This window comes from Propithecus coquereli, unplaced genomic scaffold (assembly GCF_000956105.1).
Source record: "Propithecus coquereli isolate 6110/MARCELLA unplaced genomic scaffold, Pcoq_1.0 Scaffold171, whole genome shotgun sequence".
NCBI lineage: Eukaryota > Metazoa > Chordata > Mammalia > Primates > Indriidae > Propithecus > Propithecus coquereli.
In genome coordinates this window covers 4327934-4348708 of record NW_012141747.1, presented here as the reverse complement: position 1 = coordinate 4348708, position 20775 = coordinate 4327934, and the positions used below count along the sequence as shown (strand labels likewise).

Sequence of the window (20775 nt, the reverse complement as noted above, 5' to 3'; positions counted from 1 at the left end):
TCCAACACAGTGAGACCTCGCCAAGAGAAAGAAAAAGAGGGAGGGAGGGAGATAGGAAGGAAGAGATCCACCCAGACCACTGACCACCTACACAGATGCAAAGCAATTCAATGAAGAAAGGATAGTCTTTTCAACAAATGGTGCTGGAACAACTGGACATCCATATGCCAAAAAAGTGAACTTCAAGCTACACCTTGAACCATATACGAAAATTAACTTGAAATGGCTCATAGATGTAAATGTAAGAGCTAAAACTATAAAGTTGCTAGGAGAAAAATGAGAGAAAATTTCAGTGACCTTAGGCTTGACAAATATTTCTTAGAAAGAACACAAAATGCTGGAGGTAGTTTTTAAATCAATTAACTTTGCTTAAAAAACTTCTGCTTTTTTAAAAGAGAAATAGTTGCAAAACATATACCTGAAAAAGGACTTACATCTAGAATATATAAAGAACTTTTATAATTTAATAATATAAACCCAATAAAAGTATACAAAAGATTTGAACAGACATATCAATAAAGAAGATATGTGGATGGCAAACAAGCACATGAACAGAGGCTTAAAGTCATTAGTCATTAGGGAAGGGCAAATTAAAACCATAGTACATACCTATTAAAATGGCTAAAATTAAAGAGATACTTCAAGTGTTGGTGCGGTTAAGTACTATTGAAACATTCAGAAACTGCTGGTATGAATATAAAATAAAACAGTACAACCAATTTGGAAAACAGTTCAATGGTTTCTTCAAAAGTAAAACATATATTCACCATATGACTCATTATTCTACTTCTAAGTATTTATCCAAAAGAAATAAAAACATATGTCCACACAAAGACTTACATAGAATGTTCTTAGCAGCTTTGTTATAGCCAAAAATTGGAAACAACCAAAATGTCTATGTGTATATCCATACAATGCAGTACTACTTAGCAATCAAAAGGAATGAACTCTTAATTAAACATGACAATATGAATAAATTTCAAAATAATTATGCTGAGTGGAAGTAGCCCAACAAAAGAATACATAACACATGATTTCATTTATATAAAATTCTAGAAAATTCAAACAAATCTCTACGGCAGAAAGCAAATCAATGGTTGCATGGGGATTGGTGGGACAGGGGAGAGATTACAGCTCCGTTGCCCAGGCTGGAGTGCAGTGGCCCTATTACAGCTCACTGCAACCTCGAACTCCTGGGCTCAAGCAATCCTCTTGTCTCAGCCTTCCCAGTAGCTGGGACTACAGGTGCATACCACCACACCTGGCTAATATTTTTTTTTTTGTAGAGATGGGGTGTCTCACTATGTTGCCCAGGATGGTCTCAAAGTCCTGGCCTCAAGTGATCCTCCCGCTTTGGCCTCCCACACGTGAGGCACTGCACCCAGCCTCCCAAAATTATTACGTATCTATCTATTAGAATATTTTAATAAATTATTAAAATGTTTTCAAAAGACTTCCAATGACATGGGAAACTGCTTATAGTATATAATTAAATTAAACCGGTCAAATATAAAACTATATAGATGCTGATCACAATTACACAGAAAGCTTATGTAATACACAAAAACAGACAAATTTCTGGTTGGAAACAGATCTATATTAATAGTAATTTTCCCCGGATTATAAAATCATGGGTTATTTAAATTTTCTTCACACTTTTCTCTATTCCAAGGTTTTCTTTGTTGTTATTGCCATATTATCTTATTATTATTTTTGTTTTATCTAAGCTTGCAATATTCTTACGAATAGGAAATGAAAAAATAAGGGAAAGAATTTGACCGATTATCTGTCCTTGACAAGTGATTCCAATCTATGCACCACAGACTGCAGAAAGATCAAGGAGAGACTATGAGAATTCATATGTGGACCAAGCATTATCTGTAGACTTAAAAATACATTTCACATTCATATAAACTATTATTTTTCAATGTTCATAGATATACTGAAATTCAACCTTACTGAAACCATAGAACCTCCATTTCTCACATCAACAGATACTAAAAGTAAAACCACTAACACAGAGGTCTTCAGAAAACTCATTCTCCCAAACTTATTGCCTGTATTGATGTTTCTTCTGATACCATATTAATATGTAGAAAGTGCTAGTATACTACTTAGCATTCAATTAATATATGTTCTACCACATGGTCCTATTTCTCTGCTATGTCTTTTCATTATATTCTAACCCACCCTTTTTGTAAACCACTGTCAAACCTGTGCCTCGTGTTTTCTTATACTATTTATATCCCAGAACACACTTTAAAGTTATAAAGATAAAATAAACTATCAAATACTAAAGTCGAATATGCTCTGTCCCCAGAAGGACTTTGTAAAAGCTATTTCAGTTAAACACTGAGGCCTTTTGCAAATGTTTAAGGTAAGATTACTTAGAATTGCAATTCCTAGTTAAGGGTGGCATTATCAGTCTGTGATTGATCTTGGGAAAATTGTTCAATATGTGCTAAAGTTTCTACAACTATTTCATAATAATCCTATCAGAAGTTAAAGTCAACATGTAACTTAATTTTCATTATAAATACACTACAAAAGGGAGCTATTAGTTATAGTAACTATTAGTTGTTCAAAGGTAACTTAGTTTACCTCAAAGAATTGTTCTCTGCTTTTTGTCTACCAAGTTCACTTTCGGTATCCATTGCCTTTCTTGCTAGTGATTTCATTTCTTTTTCCACAGTGGTTATGGTTTCCTTCATCAAAGTCATATTTGACATTTGCTCCATACGTTCATCGTCAAGCTATACAAGTAGAATGACAAGGTTACTGCCATAACTAAAAAAGCCTTAGTAATCTTCCTGAAGAGACATATTCCCTCTGTACAAACTTTGGTTTATGGCAAGATTTACATGACAAGACGATCAGATTAGACCCAAACACCGTGGGAGATTTTATGGACAAGGTATATTGCATAGTAGGACCAAGACCAAGCCACTGTGTAGCTTTTCTATAAAGCCTATCACAATATATCAGTCTACATTTTTCAATCTTGGTTCAATTTGACTAGAGTATACATATCCTATTTGCAAAAGGATTTATTTGTTGTACAACATTAATAAATAACACATATAAAATGGGATTATAAAAATAGCGTTCCTCCTGTATAGTGCTTTTTTATCTCATTATAACAAAATATTACAGATGAATTTATAAATCTATTCAATTAAATTTAGTAACAGAAAGTTAAATGCCCTCATTCTGTTTCTATAGTGACAACATCTTCAATATATATTCAGAGCATCTCAAATCCTTGATTAGTAAAAAGGTGATGCTTCACATTTAAACTCACTTTAAATATGTTTTGCTCATTAATTTTTATTTCATCATAATTTTCTCTGCCCTATCCACTCTTTACATAGAATAAGCCATTTTCTTTATATCTGGCAATATATCTTTAACAAAATAGGGAGATGAGAAAGTTGCTAAAATCACTGAGAATGGATCCTTAATGGTTTTTTAAAAAGTACACACTTAGCAACACAAAAACCTTTAACACAAAAAACCTTTACTCACATTTTTAGAATGAAATAAGCTAGTGAAAAAGTGACAATTTATAACATACGTACCACCGTAAGTATTTTAGGATTATACACACTATTTTAGAAAAATAAAAGAATTCTGAACACAGTAAAAAGGGAAAGGGGAAAGGAAAGCCATTGAGATTGAGAGTTTATAGCCAAAAGTGATTTTTTTTTTACATTATGAACTGTACACTCCAGCTCCTCTATCCTTTGTTCTAAGTGAGCCTTCTCATTAAATGCTGTCTCTTGAGCAATCTGTTTAAAAAACAAAAACAAAACAACATGCTTTCAACATCATTGCATTTGTGTTTCACATATGTTCATATAGATAAAATTCTTTCCAACCTTTAGCCTTTCCCGCAGACTATCTCGTTCTGTGGTCATTCTTCGTAAATCAGTGAAAGCTACATCTCTTTCAGTCTCCACCCGCCGGAGAATAGCATGCGCTGTTGTTGATTTAGGAGACTTACAGCTTTTCATCATTTCTCGTCGAAGTCGGGCAATTTCTTCCTGTGCCTATTATTTAAGCACATAGTATTTTGTTTTAACAAGCCTCAAAACAGACATAAACATACCTATCTTATATCCAGCCAATTAAAATGCAAACCTATATTAATATGCATGTAGCAGGGTAAGGGTGTAATTTTTATATTAAAATTAGTTTATACAAATAAATGCAAATGAATGTATTTAAATAGAAGTTCACTTTGTAATATATTTGCCAAAAATTTAAAATAAAATTAATTTGGAGGAAGTCATTGAGGCAGAGAATGTTTTACTAAGAAATATATCTGGTATATTCCATTTATCCATTCTGCAGTATAAATTTGAATTCAGCACAATTCAGGTAAAATACTGGTTTAATGAATATTATTACAGTGTTTCAGTCTTTCTTTATATAAGTGTATATACCATTTCCATGTCCTGGCTACTTTTTACCCTGGCAGAAAGGCCCACCAAGCCTTACTAATAACTCAATATACTCCCTGCACACCTGTTCAACCATCTTTGGGTCCCAAATCTATTCCACACCTGCAGATGATTTCATACCCTACTTTGCTGCATAAGTCTGTCTGTCTTATTTCCTCTTGATTTTGATGTGTCAGGTAGTCTCCAAATCTCAGAGGAAGATATATTACTTCCTAATTTCCATCGCTAAGCCTTCACCAGAACCCCAAACCTCATCTCCTAAAGTGTCTTCTAAGACCTCCCTGGCTCAACTATTAATATAATTATTTCCTCTCACCTCATCTCCTATAGTGTCTTCTAAGATCTCCACTGGCTTTTTCCCCACTGCTTTCAACCATGTCCCTTATCTTGAAAACCTGTCACTTGATCCTGCTGCCCCATTTACCATTTATGTCTCTATGTCTCTCTTCTTCCTTTGACACACTAAAAAAAAAGAGTGCCATGGTCTGTGCCCATTGCCAATAGTTCTTAGTACCCACTCCTTCACCCCAGGGCAACCTGGCTCCCACCCCTGCCATATTCTGACCATACCAAATCTAATGGCCTTTTCTCAGTTCCCATTTGCCTTGATATTTCAGCAATATTTGACCTTGTTTTCAGCACTCTTCTTCTTGAGATTCCTTCCTCCCTTGAGCTTATAACATTGCTCTACCCGGGTTCTCTGTGTTCTTTATTTTATTTTATTTTTTTTAGAGACAGAGTCTCGCTCTGTTGTCTGGGCTAGAGTGCCGTGGCATCAACCTCGCTCACAGCAACCTCAAACTCCTGGGCTTAAGCAATCCTTCTGCCTCAGGCTCTTGAGTAGCTGGGACTATAGGCATGCACCACCATGCCCAGCTAATTTTTTCTATATATTTTTAGTTGTCCAGCTGATTTCTTTCTTTTTCCTTTTTTTCAGTAGAGATGGGGTCTCGCTCTTCCTCAGGCTGGTCTCGAACTCCTGACCTCGAGTAATCCTCCCACCTCAGCCTCCCAGAGTGCTAGGATTACAGGTGTGAGCCACGGCACCCAGCCCCAGTTCTCCGTGTTCTTTATCTCTTTCAAAGGTTCCCCTATGTCTCTTGAAGATTACGTCTTGACTTCTCTGTTCCTCTATGTATAGCTTTCTCATTCAGAGACCTCATCCACTCTCAAGGCTCAAAACTCATTTCTCAGCAGATGACTCTAAAGCTACCTATTCAGCTCTCTCCTCTCTCCACTGACTCCCACATTTCTTATTGCCTGATGGCAATTACTACATGAATGTACCACCATCATCTTACTCTGTCTGAAACCAAACTCACATTTTTTCCCTCAAAACACCAATGAGCTTCCTACATCTTCTTTTATAACTACAATGATCTCAGTCATTCAAGACAGAATTTTAGTCATTTCCACTCATCCTTCCTTCTTCCTAAAATCACATCTTGTCAAGTCTTCCTTCAGTGTTGTTGGCATCTGTCCACATATTTATTTCCACTAATAGCACCCTTGCTTAGTCCCTTAATGCCTTATACATTGACTACTGTAACAGTCTTTTAAGGAGTCCATGGTCTCTCCCTCCTCCAATAAATTGTTATATAAGAAGAGAATACAGAAAGATTATATGAGAGATAACAAAAAAAAAATTGCCACCAGGTTAAAATTAAAAATGCTACTTTCATCATACTTCTCCTGCTCCCCCCCAAAAAACAAAAACAAAACAACCAGATTGCCCATTGTTTATAAAGCAAAATATAAACCCCTTATAAAGCCCATTGAACAGCCTCTACCATTTTAGTCCAGAAGTCAGCAAACTGTGTATAGCTCACAGGCCAAATCTAGCCAGCCTCTTAATTTTGTAGGTCTGTAAGCTGAGAATATTTTTTATATTTTTAAATGGCTGGGTAAAAATATCACAAGAATAAGAATAGTTCATAATAAGTAAAAATAATATGAAATTCAAATTTCAGTGTCTATAAATAAAAATTTTACTATCATACAGCCAAGGTTATTCATTTATGTATTGTCTACAGCTGCTTTCATCCTGTAACAATGGAGCTGAAAAGCTGCAACAGAGACCACATAGCCTGCAAAGCAGAAGATATTTGTCATCTGGGACTTCACAGAAAAAGTCTGCAGACTCCTGCTCTAGTCCAATCCACCTTTCAAGCCTTAGCTCCTCCTTACTCCAGAAACACATACACTCTATTTTAGTCTTAAACCTATCTATTTAACTACTAATTTTCCTGTCTTTATTCCTTGCCTCATACCATTCCTCCTGGCCCCTTTCAGAATAATGAAAACCCCTTTCATTCTTCAGAGCTCAAACTTCACACCTTCTAGCAAAAATTTCTTTGATCACCATAAAGAAAAATGCCCACTTCTTTTATGTCTATACCATCTTTTAGACCACCTATCATAAAGTAACAAAAATAAATACAAAATGATATATGCTTTATCTGCCCTACTAGACTGTGAATTTATAGAAAACAAGGTCTGCATCTTATCAGTCATTGTTCTATCCCTTAGAGTAGTAAGCCTAGAACCCTGAATATAGTAGCTATAATTCTTTAAAACTTTTGATACTTTCAAAAGAAACTATGTTGGTGATTTATGGTATTTGATACTTGGGTAAAAGAGCTATTTGATTAATAAAAGCTACACAATTCTAAGAAAGAAAGTAGAGATAAACTACACACTGATTTTATTCTCTAAAATTAGGCAAATTATATGGCAATTCCTAAAGTGATCTGTTAGTATTTTTTTAACCCCCAAATCCTGATCTTTTTACCTTCAAGGTAAAAGTGTTTCATTTAACACTTGAAGGTAAAAGTGTTTCAAGGTAAAAGTTCAAGGTAAAAGTTCAAGGTAAAAGTGTTTCATTTAACACTTTCCCCATTTCTTATTCCAAAAATCAGACTATTTTTATGCATGTATATGATCTTTTTTGGGGTATGGGCATAACATATATATGTGTACTCATGCATTTATTGTATTGGAAATATATTTAAGAATATCTTAAGAGCAAATATAATTCCCAACTGTTAGATTAATTTGATTGGCAGGTTTAAGCACTGTCATAGAACTTAACGAATCATATACCTCTAGAACTGAATATTACTACTCACATAATTTATTAATAAATAAGTTTACCTGCTCATATAGAAGGAAGGTCTTGTCTCTTTCAGATGTAAGAACCTTGACATTACCCTGAATTTCTGCCAAATGACGCTCATATTTTTCCAGCATGCATTTAAGTTCTTCACGATCTCTTGTTGTTGTCTTCAAAAGTTCTACATCACAGTTTGCACCCTACAATTATTATATAAGGGATTTGAAATTCTTCTTTGACATACGGTACCGACAGAGAAGTGCTACTGATGGCAGTATACCATCTCTACTTAAGCAAACAAGACTATATAATGAAAGGAAATTAAGAAAAACAAATTACAAAATCACCTTTTTAAAACAGCTTCTTTCCAAATTGCTCCACATTTGCCTGACTACTTCCCAAGTACTGCTTATGCTGGGGATGAACAACCAATACTGGTGGTCTACTGTGCAATCAAAGAAATCTCTCCCAACCTCTTTGATACAGCAATTCACACCAATCAAAATGAATTGTTTCCAGATTAGGTAAGTCAAAGAATAAAAGTCAGTGTTTGAGCGACAAACTCCAAAATATTTTTAAGTTTCCAAACCTACCCGGTGAGTGGGAGACAGGCGTCTTGGACTTTTAGATCTACTTCTCATCATCTTTCTCAAATTTTCAGCTTCACTCTTGTAGTAATCTCTGTCTGCTTCTAAAGTCTTGACAAAGGAATCAAGTCTGGAAGGAGATTTATTTTGTGCTTTTTCAGTCTCTAAAATTATCTTGTCAAGGAGGAAAAAATTAGGCCATTATTTCAAGCTAAAGTATAGCATCATTTTCTAAATAAAATTGAAAACAAATAGGATCCTTAAAATATTAAATTTGATATTTTAAAAATAGAACATTTAAAAATTATTTATGAATAATTCAATGAATAAATGAATTATTTATCAATAATTTTTAAAAAGCAATTACATATCTTTCTTTCCAGCATTCCTGGGTATTCTCTATTTTTATTTAACTGAAAGCACCCCTAAATTTACTCAATAGTTTTGGAGAAAAAAAATGGTAAAGACATTTTGCAGAGGTCAGAAATGTCCAGAGACCTAGTACTAGTCCTAGAAATGGGATTAATTTGCTTTAGAAAAACTTATATGCTACTATCAAAGCATTTGTTAAAGCACCTAAGTTTTGTTCAATAATTGTTCAATAAATGAATAAATTAAATGAATGCTGGATATTTCATACTTGTGTGCACTTTCAATACATTCCTGTGAATTTCCATTCACTTTAATATATTTAGAAACAATTTTTTTACAATGTTTATTTAACAAGACTTTATTGGGAGAAAACTATAGATATACTTTCAGAGTGTTTTAAATATTTTAAATAACAATAAAATGTTTAAACAGAGCAGTTTTCATTTCGAATCGTCAGATAAATAAAACATATGGTTTGAAATTAAGCAACAAACTTTAAGACCTAGAAATATTTATTATAGGCTGGGCAAAGTGGCTCACGCTTATAATCCTAGCACTTTGGGAGACTGAGGCAGGAGGATCACTTGAGCCCAGCAGTTTGAGACCAGCCTGGACAATAGCGAGACCTCCTCTCTACAAAAAATTTAAAAAACTTAGCCCAGTGTGGTAGCTCACTCCTGTAGTCCCTGCTACTCAGGAGGCTGAAGCAGGAGGATTGCCTGAGCCCTGGAGTTTGACTTTACAGTAAGCTATGATAATGCCACTGCACTGCAGCCCAGGCAACAGAGTGAGACACTGTCTCAAAGAAAAACCAAAAAAACAAAACAAAATACACACACACACACACACACACACACACACACAAACATTATTAGTAAGGGGAATAAAAGTTAATGTATAGACAAATACACCTTAGATTTTGAAAAATAAATCATTCAAAGTCATCATTTTAAATCAAGTAATAGATAAGAGCATTAGTAAAACCAACCAAAAGTTGTTCTCTCCCACTAGGAAAGAAAGGAGCAAGTAAAGCATCATTCTTACAGATGGGGATACCCTGTACCCCTAGCAGCAGGTGCTGATTTTAGAAAATAAAAATTTTTTATTGCTCACAAAAGGCTGAGGGCCAAACCATATAATTTTTTGTAGCTTACTAACTGAATAAAAATGATCCTTCAGCACTTATTTATGAAAAATATACTTACAGATCTAAGTCTTTTTATTGTATCTTCCAATACTGTTATGTTATTTTGCTGGCAAATGAGTTCAATCTGAAAAACATTTCGAGAAAATTGTTAGTTATATTAAAGATTCTTAAACTGATTTAAATGGAAAAAGAGCATCGAAAAAGAGGAGCCACTTAAAAATAAAAACATAAAGACAATGAATATTTTAAAGAAGAAATGATAATCTACCCCTTATGTTTAGCTACCTTTGATGCTAAAAGAGGAAATATAATTCACGTAGGATGAAATATAGCAGTATCTTTAAATTATCCAACACTTTATACAAAATATTAACTGATTATATTTTACCAAATTATTCCTCACAAACTGGAACAAAATGTTCATACCAATTATAATTCTGAAGATGATAATAGGGAAGTGATAAAAGAATGACTGGAATACAAGGTTTCCCAAATTACCCCATTCAGAAAAGATCACTTTCTCCTCTGAACTCTTTCAATAGCCTAATTTAATTCAACCCACAAAATACTTTTTGTATTAATAATTTTATGACAGTAAACCTGCCCATTCTTATAAAATAGCTACCCATAGTCATATATTTAGCACATAACTACATTGTATGTTCCTAAAAAACAGTGACTAAGTTTTTAATGCAAAGCAATAAAGTTCTTTGCTGAAAGTTAGCATGAGCTTAAGGAATATATTTTTTCAATTCATCAACCTTTCCCGTATTATTCTAAATTCAAATGTATCCTGATCTTGCCTGCTATATATTTTTTAGTGTTCCAGGAAATTCTTCAGACAGAAGGAAAATGGTATCAGATGGATATTTAGATATACACAAAAAAATAAAGAACACCACAAATATTGCCTGCTATATTTTAAATCTGAGTTTTCTGAAATTATGTCACTTCATTTGTTCTTTAGACCAAAATTCTCTTCTAAGATTTCTCTGGCAATCATATTTAAGTTTTATGAAATAATAAGGGGTGCTTTTATTTGGAATATAACTTATGTATAGTTTCAATAAGCTTATGTATAGTTTTGAATAGACAATTTTCAATGTTTTAATTTATACTATTATACTACTATGTAGACACCAGTCTATTTTGAATAATGTGTAAAGATTTCCATATTAAATTAAGTATAAAAACTCATACTAGGGCCAGGCGTGGTGGCTCATGCCTATAATCCTAGCATTTCGGGAGGCTGAGGCGGGAGGATCCATCGAGCTCAAAGAGTTGATACCAACCTGGCAATAGCGAGACCCTATCTCTACAAAAAATTAAAAAATTAGCTGGATGTGGTGGTGTGCACCTCTAGTCCCAGCTACTCTAGGTCTAAGGCAGGAGGATTGATTGAGCCCAGGAATTGGAGGCTGCAGTGAGCTATGATCACACCACTGCGCTCTCTAGCCTGGGTAACAGAATGAGACCCTGTCCCTAAAAAAAAAAAAGAAGACAATAATAGTCAAAATATATGTCAGCTAGTCTTTGCATCACTCAAAAAAAAAAAATATAATGAGCACTCGTGTTCTGGGCACTCAAGATAAAAATGTGAGCAAAACAGACAAAAATTCCTATCTTTAGGGACCTTACATTTCAGCTGGATGGTAAAAAAATAAACCTAACAAATAAATTATATAGTACACTAGAAAAAAAATTTGGCAGAATTAAGGATATTGGGATTTTTTATGGAGGAACAGGTTAGAATTTTAAATAGGGTGATCAGGGGTGCTCACAGAAAGGTGACCTTGAGCAAAGACTTAAAGGAGGGAGGAAGTCAACCATATGAAAATCTGAGAGAAGAACATTCCAGGCAAAAGATACAGCTATAGCAAAGATCCTAAGGCAACAGGCTGTCTGATAAGCTCCAAGGAATAGTCAGGAGGCCAGTGTGGCTGGAGCAGAGGGAGGGAAGGGGAAAGGAATAGGAAAGCGCTACAGAGAAAAATAAAGCGGTGGGAGAGAGAATGTGTGTGGAGGGGTATAAACTTAAATAGGCTTTACACAAAGTCTTCCACATGGAAGGCTCTGAGATATTTTTTGACTGAATCACATACAAAGATATTGACAATGACAAAGGCTATCAGAGATCCAGTCCAATGATAGCCCTTATGTCAATTAAAAATATAAACTGTATAAAGAAACTAATAATGGTAAAATTGTAATCCTGCTGCTTCACATTTCAAAAAATCACATTCAGTTAGCTGGGAAACAATGTATGAAGGCATGAATGATAACTCAAGATGAGAGGATAAATGGAGGCATATAGCTGTGGTCATTGTAATGTATGTTCACAATTTCTAATACTTCTTCCTTGAAAAGGTGAAGCTTAATATACCTCCCCCTGAGTGTGGGTTTTACTTAATTAATGAAGAAAATAAATGGAAGTGATGGTATATAACTTTTGAGCCTGAGTCACAACAGGCACTGTGGATTCCTCCTTGCTGTCTCTCTTGGATCATTGTCTGGAGGGTGTGGAGGGAGACCAGCTGCCACAAAAAATACATCAAGCAACCCTAGAGAGAGCTTCACCTGGCAAGGAACAGAGGCCTCCATGTCATTAGTTAAAAGCCACCAGAGTGAGCCTTCTCAGAAATAAATCCTCCAGTAGCAGTCAAGCCATGACTAGAGCCTGGCCATCATCTTGATCATAATTTCCTGAGAAACCAGGAACCAGAACCACCCAGCTAAGGAGGCACTCTCGAATTCCCAACCCACAGAACCTGGGACATATAAATGTTTATTGTCTGAAGCCACTAAAGTTCAGGAGTAATTTGTTTCATAGCAATAGACAAGACAATAGTAAATATTCAAAACATTTTAATGAATAAATGATGGAAGAAGTTACTCTGTTGACCTTTAAAAATAAAACTAACTAGGCCAGGTGTGGTGGCTCACACCTGTAATCTAGCACTCTGGGAGGCCAAGGCGGGAGGATTGCTTGATGTCAGGAGTTGGAGACAGGCTGAGCAAGAGTGAGACCCCATCTTTATAAAAAATAGAAAAATTAGCTGGGTGCGGTGGCACATGTCTGTAGTCCCAGCTACTAGGGAGGCTAAGGCAGAATCATTGAGCCCAGGAGTTTTAAGCTGCAGTGAGCTATGATGATGCCACTGCACTCTAGCTGGGGCAACAGAGCAACGCCCTGTCTCAAAAAAAATAATAAATAAAACTAAACGCAAACTCTTCCCAGTAAATAAATTTAATACTATCTATCTCAATTCCAGACAAACTAACAGTAGCTTTAGCCTCAGATTCTACCTCCATGTATCTAAAGCATAATCCCCAACACTATAGAAACCCAAACACTCTTTCTCAGCAATCAAATTAGAAAGTCCCATTTCAAGTTCCATCCCACAAATTAGGCAAGGAATCTCTCCCCAGTAAATATCAATGTAAAATGCATATCCAGTGGCTTAAGGATGATAACACCACACATCGGTGTTCATATCCCCAATGCTGGTCATGCATGTTTCTAATCCCCATTCTACCCTGGGACATTCACTTACTGAGACTGGTGACTTCCTCATTGCAGGGCTTTCTACCAACCCAAAGGACCTATTTCCATTTTGTCCTCTTTTTATTAGGTTTCCTGTGTCTTCCCTATATCACAATGCTATCTCTACTCTAAGACTGCTGCCCACCTCTTCTTCAAATAGCTTTCCTATTATCAAACACAGCCAACATTCCACATATGGATACTCTTTTCTGAGCCAGGCAAAATTTCCATCATGAATTTAATACTTTTAGTTGTAGGTAAATCCCAGCTCTTATATTTTAAATGTTTTCCACTCCTGAAATTCTCCCTTTTGATATGAGAGTTCACTCTGACACAGTAATCACTCTCCCTAGAACACAGACCCTAACAATCCTCTAAAACTGATGACTTCTACAAAGGGTATTCTCATCATTGGAATTCAGTCAACTTGGCTCCCCTCAGTCTGGGAAGCAGTGCAGTTAATTTTGAATTTGAGGAAAAAAACAAGGAATACATAATAAAACTCCATAATTTTGATAATTTTCATAATTAAGATAAAGACTGAACTCAATTTACCATTACACTGTGAATGAAGGATAATTATTCTTTTTCTTTTTTTTTTGAGACAGAGTCTCACTCTGTTGTCCGGGCTAGAGTGCCATGGCATCAGCCTAGCTCACAGCAACCTCAAACTCCTGGGCTCAAGCAATCCTACTGCCTCAGCCTCCCGAGTAGCTGGGATTACAGGCATGCACCACCATGCCCGGCTAATTTTTTTTTCTATGTATTTTTAGTTGTCCAGATAATTTCTTTCTATTTTTTTTCAGTAGAGACGGGGTCTCGCTCTCGCTCAGGCTGGTCTCGAACTCCTGAGCTCAAAGGATCCACCCACCTCGGCCTCCCAGAGTGCTAGGATTACAGGCCTGAGCCACCGCACCCAGCCAGGATAATTATTCTTAAAGAAACAATACAAACAAGAGTTTACTGAAAAATGTTTAAAATATTCAAGCTACTTTTAAATGTCCTTCAAATACTTTAGTAGCAACCATTAGAAGATAAATAATTCAAAAGTTAAAAACAAACGATTCTTATCTACTCTCTCAAGTAGTTCTACTAAGGACCTCGCTCAGACAACATTGTTAAAGAAGACTGTGTCCTTACATTAAAGTAATAAACTTCACGTATTTACTCCATTATTCAACTTTCACTAATTTAGACTTATTTATACTTTAATCAGTCTAAATAAGTAAGATTACTCTATAAAAACACATACAATCCTAGAATTCATCAACTTGGCTCTTATATCTCAAACCACTGTAGCAAGCAACACCTTCACTAACATGTTCTCAGGCTGATCATTTATTAAGTGCTTTAATATATACTATTGGAGGCTTGGTACATTAAAAGAATATTTAAGAAATATCATGTAATGACAATTAGCAGGCCAGGCAGAGTGTCTCACATCTGTAATCCTAGTACTTTGGAGGCCTAGGCAAGAGAATCACTTGAGCCTAGGAGTGTGAGGTTGCAGTGAGCTACGATGACATCACTACACTCTAGCTTGGGCAACAGAGTGAAACTCTGTCTCAAAAACAATTAGATTTGGGAAAATGTCTTACTGTAGACCCAATTTACCAATTTTGTGATTAATAAAATCAAGACAAGCACATTCACACATTACCATTTTAAATTCAACAGGTTGTTTTTTGGCCTTCAAATATGCTATCTTGCTTTCAGCAGCAAAAAGAAATGAAACTGTCTTCATTTCATAATTGTGTTTAAATCCTTAGTTTCTAAATTTCATGGCAGAGTACTAATTCAATCAATAAATAAAATGTTCATTGAAATATCATAAAGCTACAGTAACTAAAATGAAGTAGTGGCATACAAAAACACAAATGAATCAATACAGTCCAGAAACATATTCATAGATATGTGAGAATTTAGTATCTGTTAAGATGGTATTTCAAATCAGTGGAGAAAGAACTAGTCAACCCTACCTAATTTTAGAACAAAAAGAAATTCTAGAAGTATTAAAAATTAAAACTATTAAAAAGTATTTTAAAAAACTTTAGAAAATATTTTTGTAGTTGTTGAGATGGTAAGGCCTTCCTAAACAATAATCAAAACCCAGAAGTCAGTAAAAAAAAAAAAAAAAAAAAAAAAAAGACTGGAAAATTTAACTACATAGAATTTTTAAATTTTGGTAAAAATCTTTTTTAAATTGACTTTTTTATTGACACATAATAATTGTGCATATTTATGGGGTACATGTGATATTTTAATACATGTATACAATGTGTAATGACCAACTCAGGGTAATTGGGATATCCATCACTGCAAACATTTATCTTTTCTTTGTGTTGAGAATATTCTAAATCTTCTCTTCCAGCTATTTGGGAAAATACAATAAATTATTAACTATATTCACCCTACTATGCCATCAAACACTACAACTTATACCTTCTATCTAACTGCATTTTTGTACCCATTAACTAACCTCTCTTCATCCTCTCCTCCCCTCTAGCATTTCCAGCCTCTGGTAACCACCATTCTACTCTCTACCTCCATAAGATCAACTTCCTTGGATTCCAAGTGAGTGAGAACATGCGATATTTGTCTTTCTGTGCCTGGCTTATTTCACTGAACATAATCTCCTCTAGGCTCATCAATGTTCTGCAAATGAAGGGATTTCATTCTTTATCATGGTTGAATAATATTCTATTATATATATGTATGTGTATATATATACACATACACATATACATACTACATTTTCTTTATCCATTCATCCATTGACGGACCCTTAGGTTGCTTTCAAATCTTGACTATTGTGAATGGTACTGTGATAAAAATGGAAATGCAGGTATCTCTTCAACATACTGATTTCCTTTCTTTGGATATATAGCCAGCAGTGGGATTGTTTGATCATATGGTAGTTCTATTTTTCGTTTGATGAAAAAAACTTTTTTAAAGGTATGAAATAAATTATGTGTGTAAAATTTTTAAAAGAAATAAAACATGAGAAACAATGTAACTTACTCCTTAGGATATATAAATATAATGTCAAATCAAAAAGCTTTCAAATTATATAAATAAGAATGTCACTTTTTCTACTGCATTTAGTAATTTAATAATTACATGAAGTTTAAAGTAGAATTAAAATCCTAATCAGTAGTAAATCTAATACCTTTGCTTCTTCAAGTTCCTTGTCAGCAGTATCCACCACAAAATTCTTCTCTTTTTCTAGTTGCTCTGCTAGTTGGTCAATTTTAATCAATTCTTTACAAAGATGCTCATTGTGGCTGGTTAAATCATCTACTTGACTGCTTACCACCTCCTTACTATCCAAGAGTTTCCTAACACATTCTTCCAAGCCATGATTTGTCTGTTTGAGATCTTCAATCTGTTATAATTAGAATGAAAATAATCACATTAAAAGATTTCCTTAGCTTCCTTCTAAGAGCAACTAGGTAATTGGAATCAGAAAGGGAGATTTGCTTCCCTGGCAAAGAGACTCAACTGTATATCTTTTTGTGCCTTCTGAATTTTGTACCATGTGAATGTATTACCTATTTGAAAAAATATGCTAAATGAAAATTTTTAATTTTTATAGCAATAACTTTCAAGACAATTTATAGTTTGTTAAAAATAGAACTTAGTTACTAGTGATGTTTAATCATAGAAAAATGGCCATTTCTTTATCTGCAATAAAGAAATCATGGTTTTGAAATTAATTTTAATAGATTAGTATCATTAAGATTCTTTAGAAAGAAATTTCTAATTATTGTTATCAAAACATATTAACTGTTTAGAAAAGTCTTTTTGAACATGTCAGTAACTTACTTGACTAAGCTAAATACCAAATCAATCAAGTATTTTCTGACTAATGTGGAGAACCACAGCTTTCCCTCCCAGCCCACTATCAAATCATCAACGGGTGAAGAAAAGGGTCTTTTCTGTAACGAAGGTATCCAAATGCCTTTAAAGAAAAAAAATCATTAGACTCATTGAACAACGATTATATCAGGAACTATACTAAATTCCAAAGATACAAAGACAGATTAGGTACCTGCCCTCAGAGAATTTTTTGTTTACTTGAGGAAATACAAACACAATACGTTAAGTGCAATAACAGAAATATCTATGAGATAAAGTGGTGGCACAAATACTTTTCCATAGCACTTGCTTCTCATTGCGTATTTAAAAAATACTGAGCACCTACTGTGTTGAAGACAGTGTGTTGTTACCCTGTAGAAGATGCATAAAAACAGAAGTCAAGGGAAGGGGGAGGAGGGGACAGGTATTTGCATACACAAAGAGTGCAATGCGCACCATCTAAGGGATGGACACGCTTGAAACTCGGACTTGTGGGGGAGGGGGGAGGGAAGGGCAACATATATGTAACCTAAACATCTATACCCCCATAATATGCTGAAATAAAAATAAATAAATAAACAAACAGAAGTCAAGCCTCAATCTTTAAGGAGCATCTAAAATTGCTAAATCCCTGACCTCTTTGTTCTAACATTGTTCTTGCCCTGATCTGGCTCTTTTCAAACACAATAGAGATATCTTCTTCCAAGCTATCAAAATCAACAAAGTTGTCTTTAAAAATATAAATTTTATCTATAATTTATCACTATATAAGAACTATGCTGAAGGTCATGAATTATGTTTAACTAAATATGCTATAATGCCATTTACTATACCCAACAAATAGCACACCAAGAGGCACAATAAGTCATTATCTTAATCCAAACTTTGCTTTGGCATTTTGTAAGGCACACTCACTTATAGATTTAGAGGTAAAGAGTTTCAATTATCAAAACCAGGAAATAAAATATTTGAAGAATTTTAAAAAAACAAAAAGAGAAACTACAAATGTACTATTTCCGTAGTTGAGTCTTTTCCCACAGCTGGCCGGAATTTTAGCAATACCTCCTACTCTCTTCTTCTCTTTGTCCTTTGCCCAAATACTGCTAAAAATTCTTCAAAAATTTCATTTCACTTCATTCCCATAACTTTATGGTACCTCATCACACTGAGAATAAAAGGGGAAAATGACAGTTGTGATCCCAACTCTACTCATTTGTCCAACTTAACTTCTCACCATCCTCTTAAGCTCCAGACATGCTATAAGAAACAATCTCACTAAATTCATTTAAAAACTTATTTTAGGGAAGTTATTGAAATGTTACATACTATATATCACAGAACTGTCTTTGAGAATCCTCAGGGAAAACTTTCCTCAGTCCTCAATTTCAGGAAAATAAATACTACTTTTGAATACTCTAATGACCGTAAGTTATTTAACCAATATTTCTTTTTGCCTTTGCCTCTAGGAATTTTAAAGCCAAATCTGCAGCCCTCTTCTAACAACTTGTACAGAAACCATGTGCAATGATCTGTTTGTTATTCTCATCCCAGGCTTTCACTGTTTATTTCCTCCTACTCTTATCTCAGCTACTTTTATTTTTTTAAAATAAAATATAGGATGTCGGGTAAACAAACAGATGAACTTCAATTTATCTATCTACATGCTTTTTGTCTTTGCTTGTGGCTTCTACTTTGTCACATTTTTCAGCAACAAGAGTACGCTGAAAATGTTTGTTAACCTCCCACTACATCAGGAGAGGTTAAATGCATCTCCTTTCCCATCTGTGCTCCCACAAAGCCTTTTACATATAATAGCTTTATCTTAGTATCTTACAAGGTATATTAAAATCATTTCCCTGTCCCTTCCACTAAATTCTAAGTAACTTAGATCATTTCTCAAAAAAAGAAAAAAAAGAGATATCTCTCATTTCTGTATAATTTATTATGTATCTCACACATAGTGTTCAAATTGTTAAATGAGTAAATAAAATTATCAATAAACACTCCCCTCACTTCTGACATCAAACCCTACTTTTACTCAATTCCAAGACAAAAGTGCTTTAGAAGAAGCAGTCTAGAGCAGCAGAAAGGATGTGAGTTAAGTTTAAATCCTGTTCCAGTTCTTTACCAGTTATGTAACCTTGGGCAAGTTACCATATTTTCTTGATCCTAAGAGATGCACCTGACTTCAGAAAAAATAAATGTGAGCCTCTTGAATATCATGTTAAATGGAAAGAATACCTATAATTTTCAAAGTTGTAGTTATAGATTATATTAATACAAAAGCTCAAGGAAAATTTCTGGTAGGTACTCAAAATGTAGTTTTTTAAAAACTTTATTTTTAAATAACTAAAGATTCACAGGTTGCAAATGTAGTATAGAGAGGTCTCATGTGCCCTTGCCCCAGTTTCCCCCAACAGTTGCATCTTAGTTATAATATCAAACCCAGAGATTTGACAATGATACATTGTACAGTGTTCTGTATCACTTTCTCACATGTGCAGATCACTGTAACTACCACATCAAGATACAGAACTGTTCCATCACCACAGGATTGCTCTCCTGCTATCCCTTTACATTTATATCCTGTCCCTCCCCACCCTCAACTGTTAGCAACCACTAATCTGTACAATTTTGCCATTTCGAGAATGTTAAATAAGTATCATACAGTACGTGATGTTTTGAGATTCTCTTTTTTCACTCAGCACAATGCCCTTGAGATCCACCCAAGTTGTTATGTGGACCAATAGTTCATTCCTGTTTATTGCTGAGTAATATTCCATGGTATGGATTATCACACTTTAACCATTCACCGATTAAGGGAAACCAGTTGTTTCCAGTTTGGGGCTATAACAAATAAAGCTGCTATGAACAACTTAATGTAGATTTTTCAGTAGATGTAAGTTTTTATTCTCTGGAATAAATGTCCAGGAGTGCAACTAATGGGTTGTATCACAAATATATGTGTAGTCTTATAAAAAATTGCCAGACTATCTTCCAGAGTGGCTGCACCATTTCATATTCTCACCAAGAACAAGGAGTGATCCAGTTTCTCCTCATCCTTGTTAGCATTTGTTATTATTATTCTATTTTAGCTGTTCTTATGGCTGTATTGTTATTTCATTATGGTCTTAATTTGAATTTCCCTGATGTTTAGAGAGGTTGAACATCTTTTTTACATGCTTATTTGTCAACCATACATCCTTCTGTGAAACATCTTTTCTTGCTTACTTTCTAATTGTATTGTTTGCTTTTTGCTGTTAAATTTTGAGTCCTTCACATGATATGACAGATATAAGTCCTTTAGCAGATATGTGGTTTGTAGCTGGTCTTTTCATCGTCTTAACAAGGTTTTTCACAGAGCAAAACCTTAAATTTTGATAAAGTCTAAATTATCAATTTTTTCATTAACCACACTTTTGGTGTCAACCTGAGAGGTTTTTGGGTCTATAAACCTCTCGACCTAACTGTACCATATTTGAAATGAGTTTCTTATAGACAGCATATAGCTGGGTCATGCTTTTTAAATAGATTATGCCAGTCTCTTTCAATTAGTGTATTTAAACTACAGTTAATGAAATTATTTAAATATGTTAAGGCTTAAGTGTGACTTGTTCTCTTTGTTCTCTGTTTTTCCCTTCTGTTTTGTTTTTGCTGCCTTCCTATGGGTTACCTGAACATTTTTTATAATT

The 20775-nt window shown here is 34.5% G+C and overlaps 1 protein-coding gene across 5 annotated transcripts in view; it reads right to left on the bottom strand.

Moving 5' to 3' along the window:
• Window positions 1-20775, bottom strand: part of TSGA10 (testis specific, 10) — a 116026-nt gene that overhangs the window by 72224 nt on the left and 23027 nt on the right. For 2 of the 5 annotated variants that reach the window (XM_012641971.1, XM_012641972.1), the window contains exons 3-10: window positions 17051-17186; window positions 16395-16610; window positions 9740-9805; window positions 8169-8292; window positions 7617-7775; window positions 3879-4049; window positions 3711-3788; window positions 2602-2753 (exon numbers count right to left, since the gene is read on the bottom strand). In XM_012641971.1, coding sequence (XP_012497425.1) covers window positions 2602-2753; window positions 3711-3788; window positions 3879-4049; window positions 7617-7775; window positions 8169-8219 — 611 coding nt within the window. In that variant the 5' untranslated portion in view covers window positions 8220-8292; window positions 9740-9805; window positions 16395-16610; window positions 17051-17186. Of the gene's footprint in view, window positions 1-2601; window positions 2754-3710; window positions 3789-3878; window positions 4050-7616; window positions 7776-8168; window positions 8337-9739; window positions 9806-16394; window positions 16611-17050; window positions 17280-20775 lie in introns of those variants that run through there. The other 3 variants (XM_012641974.1, XM_012641973.1, XM_012641975.1) reach the window with 3 other exon arrangements.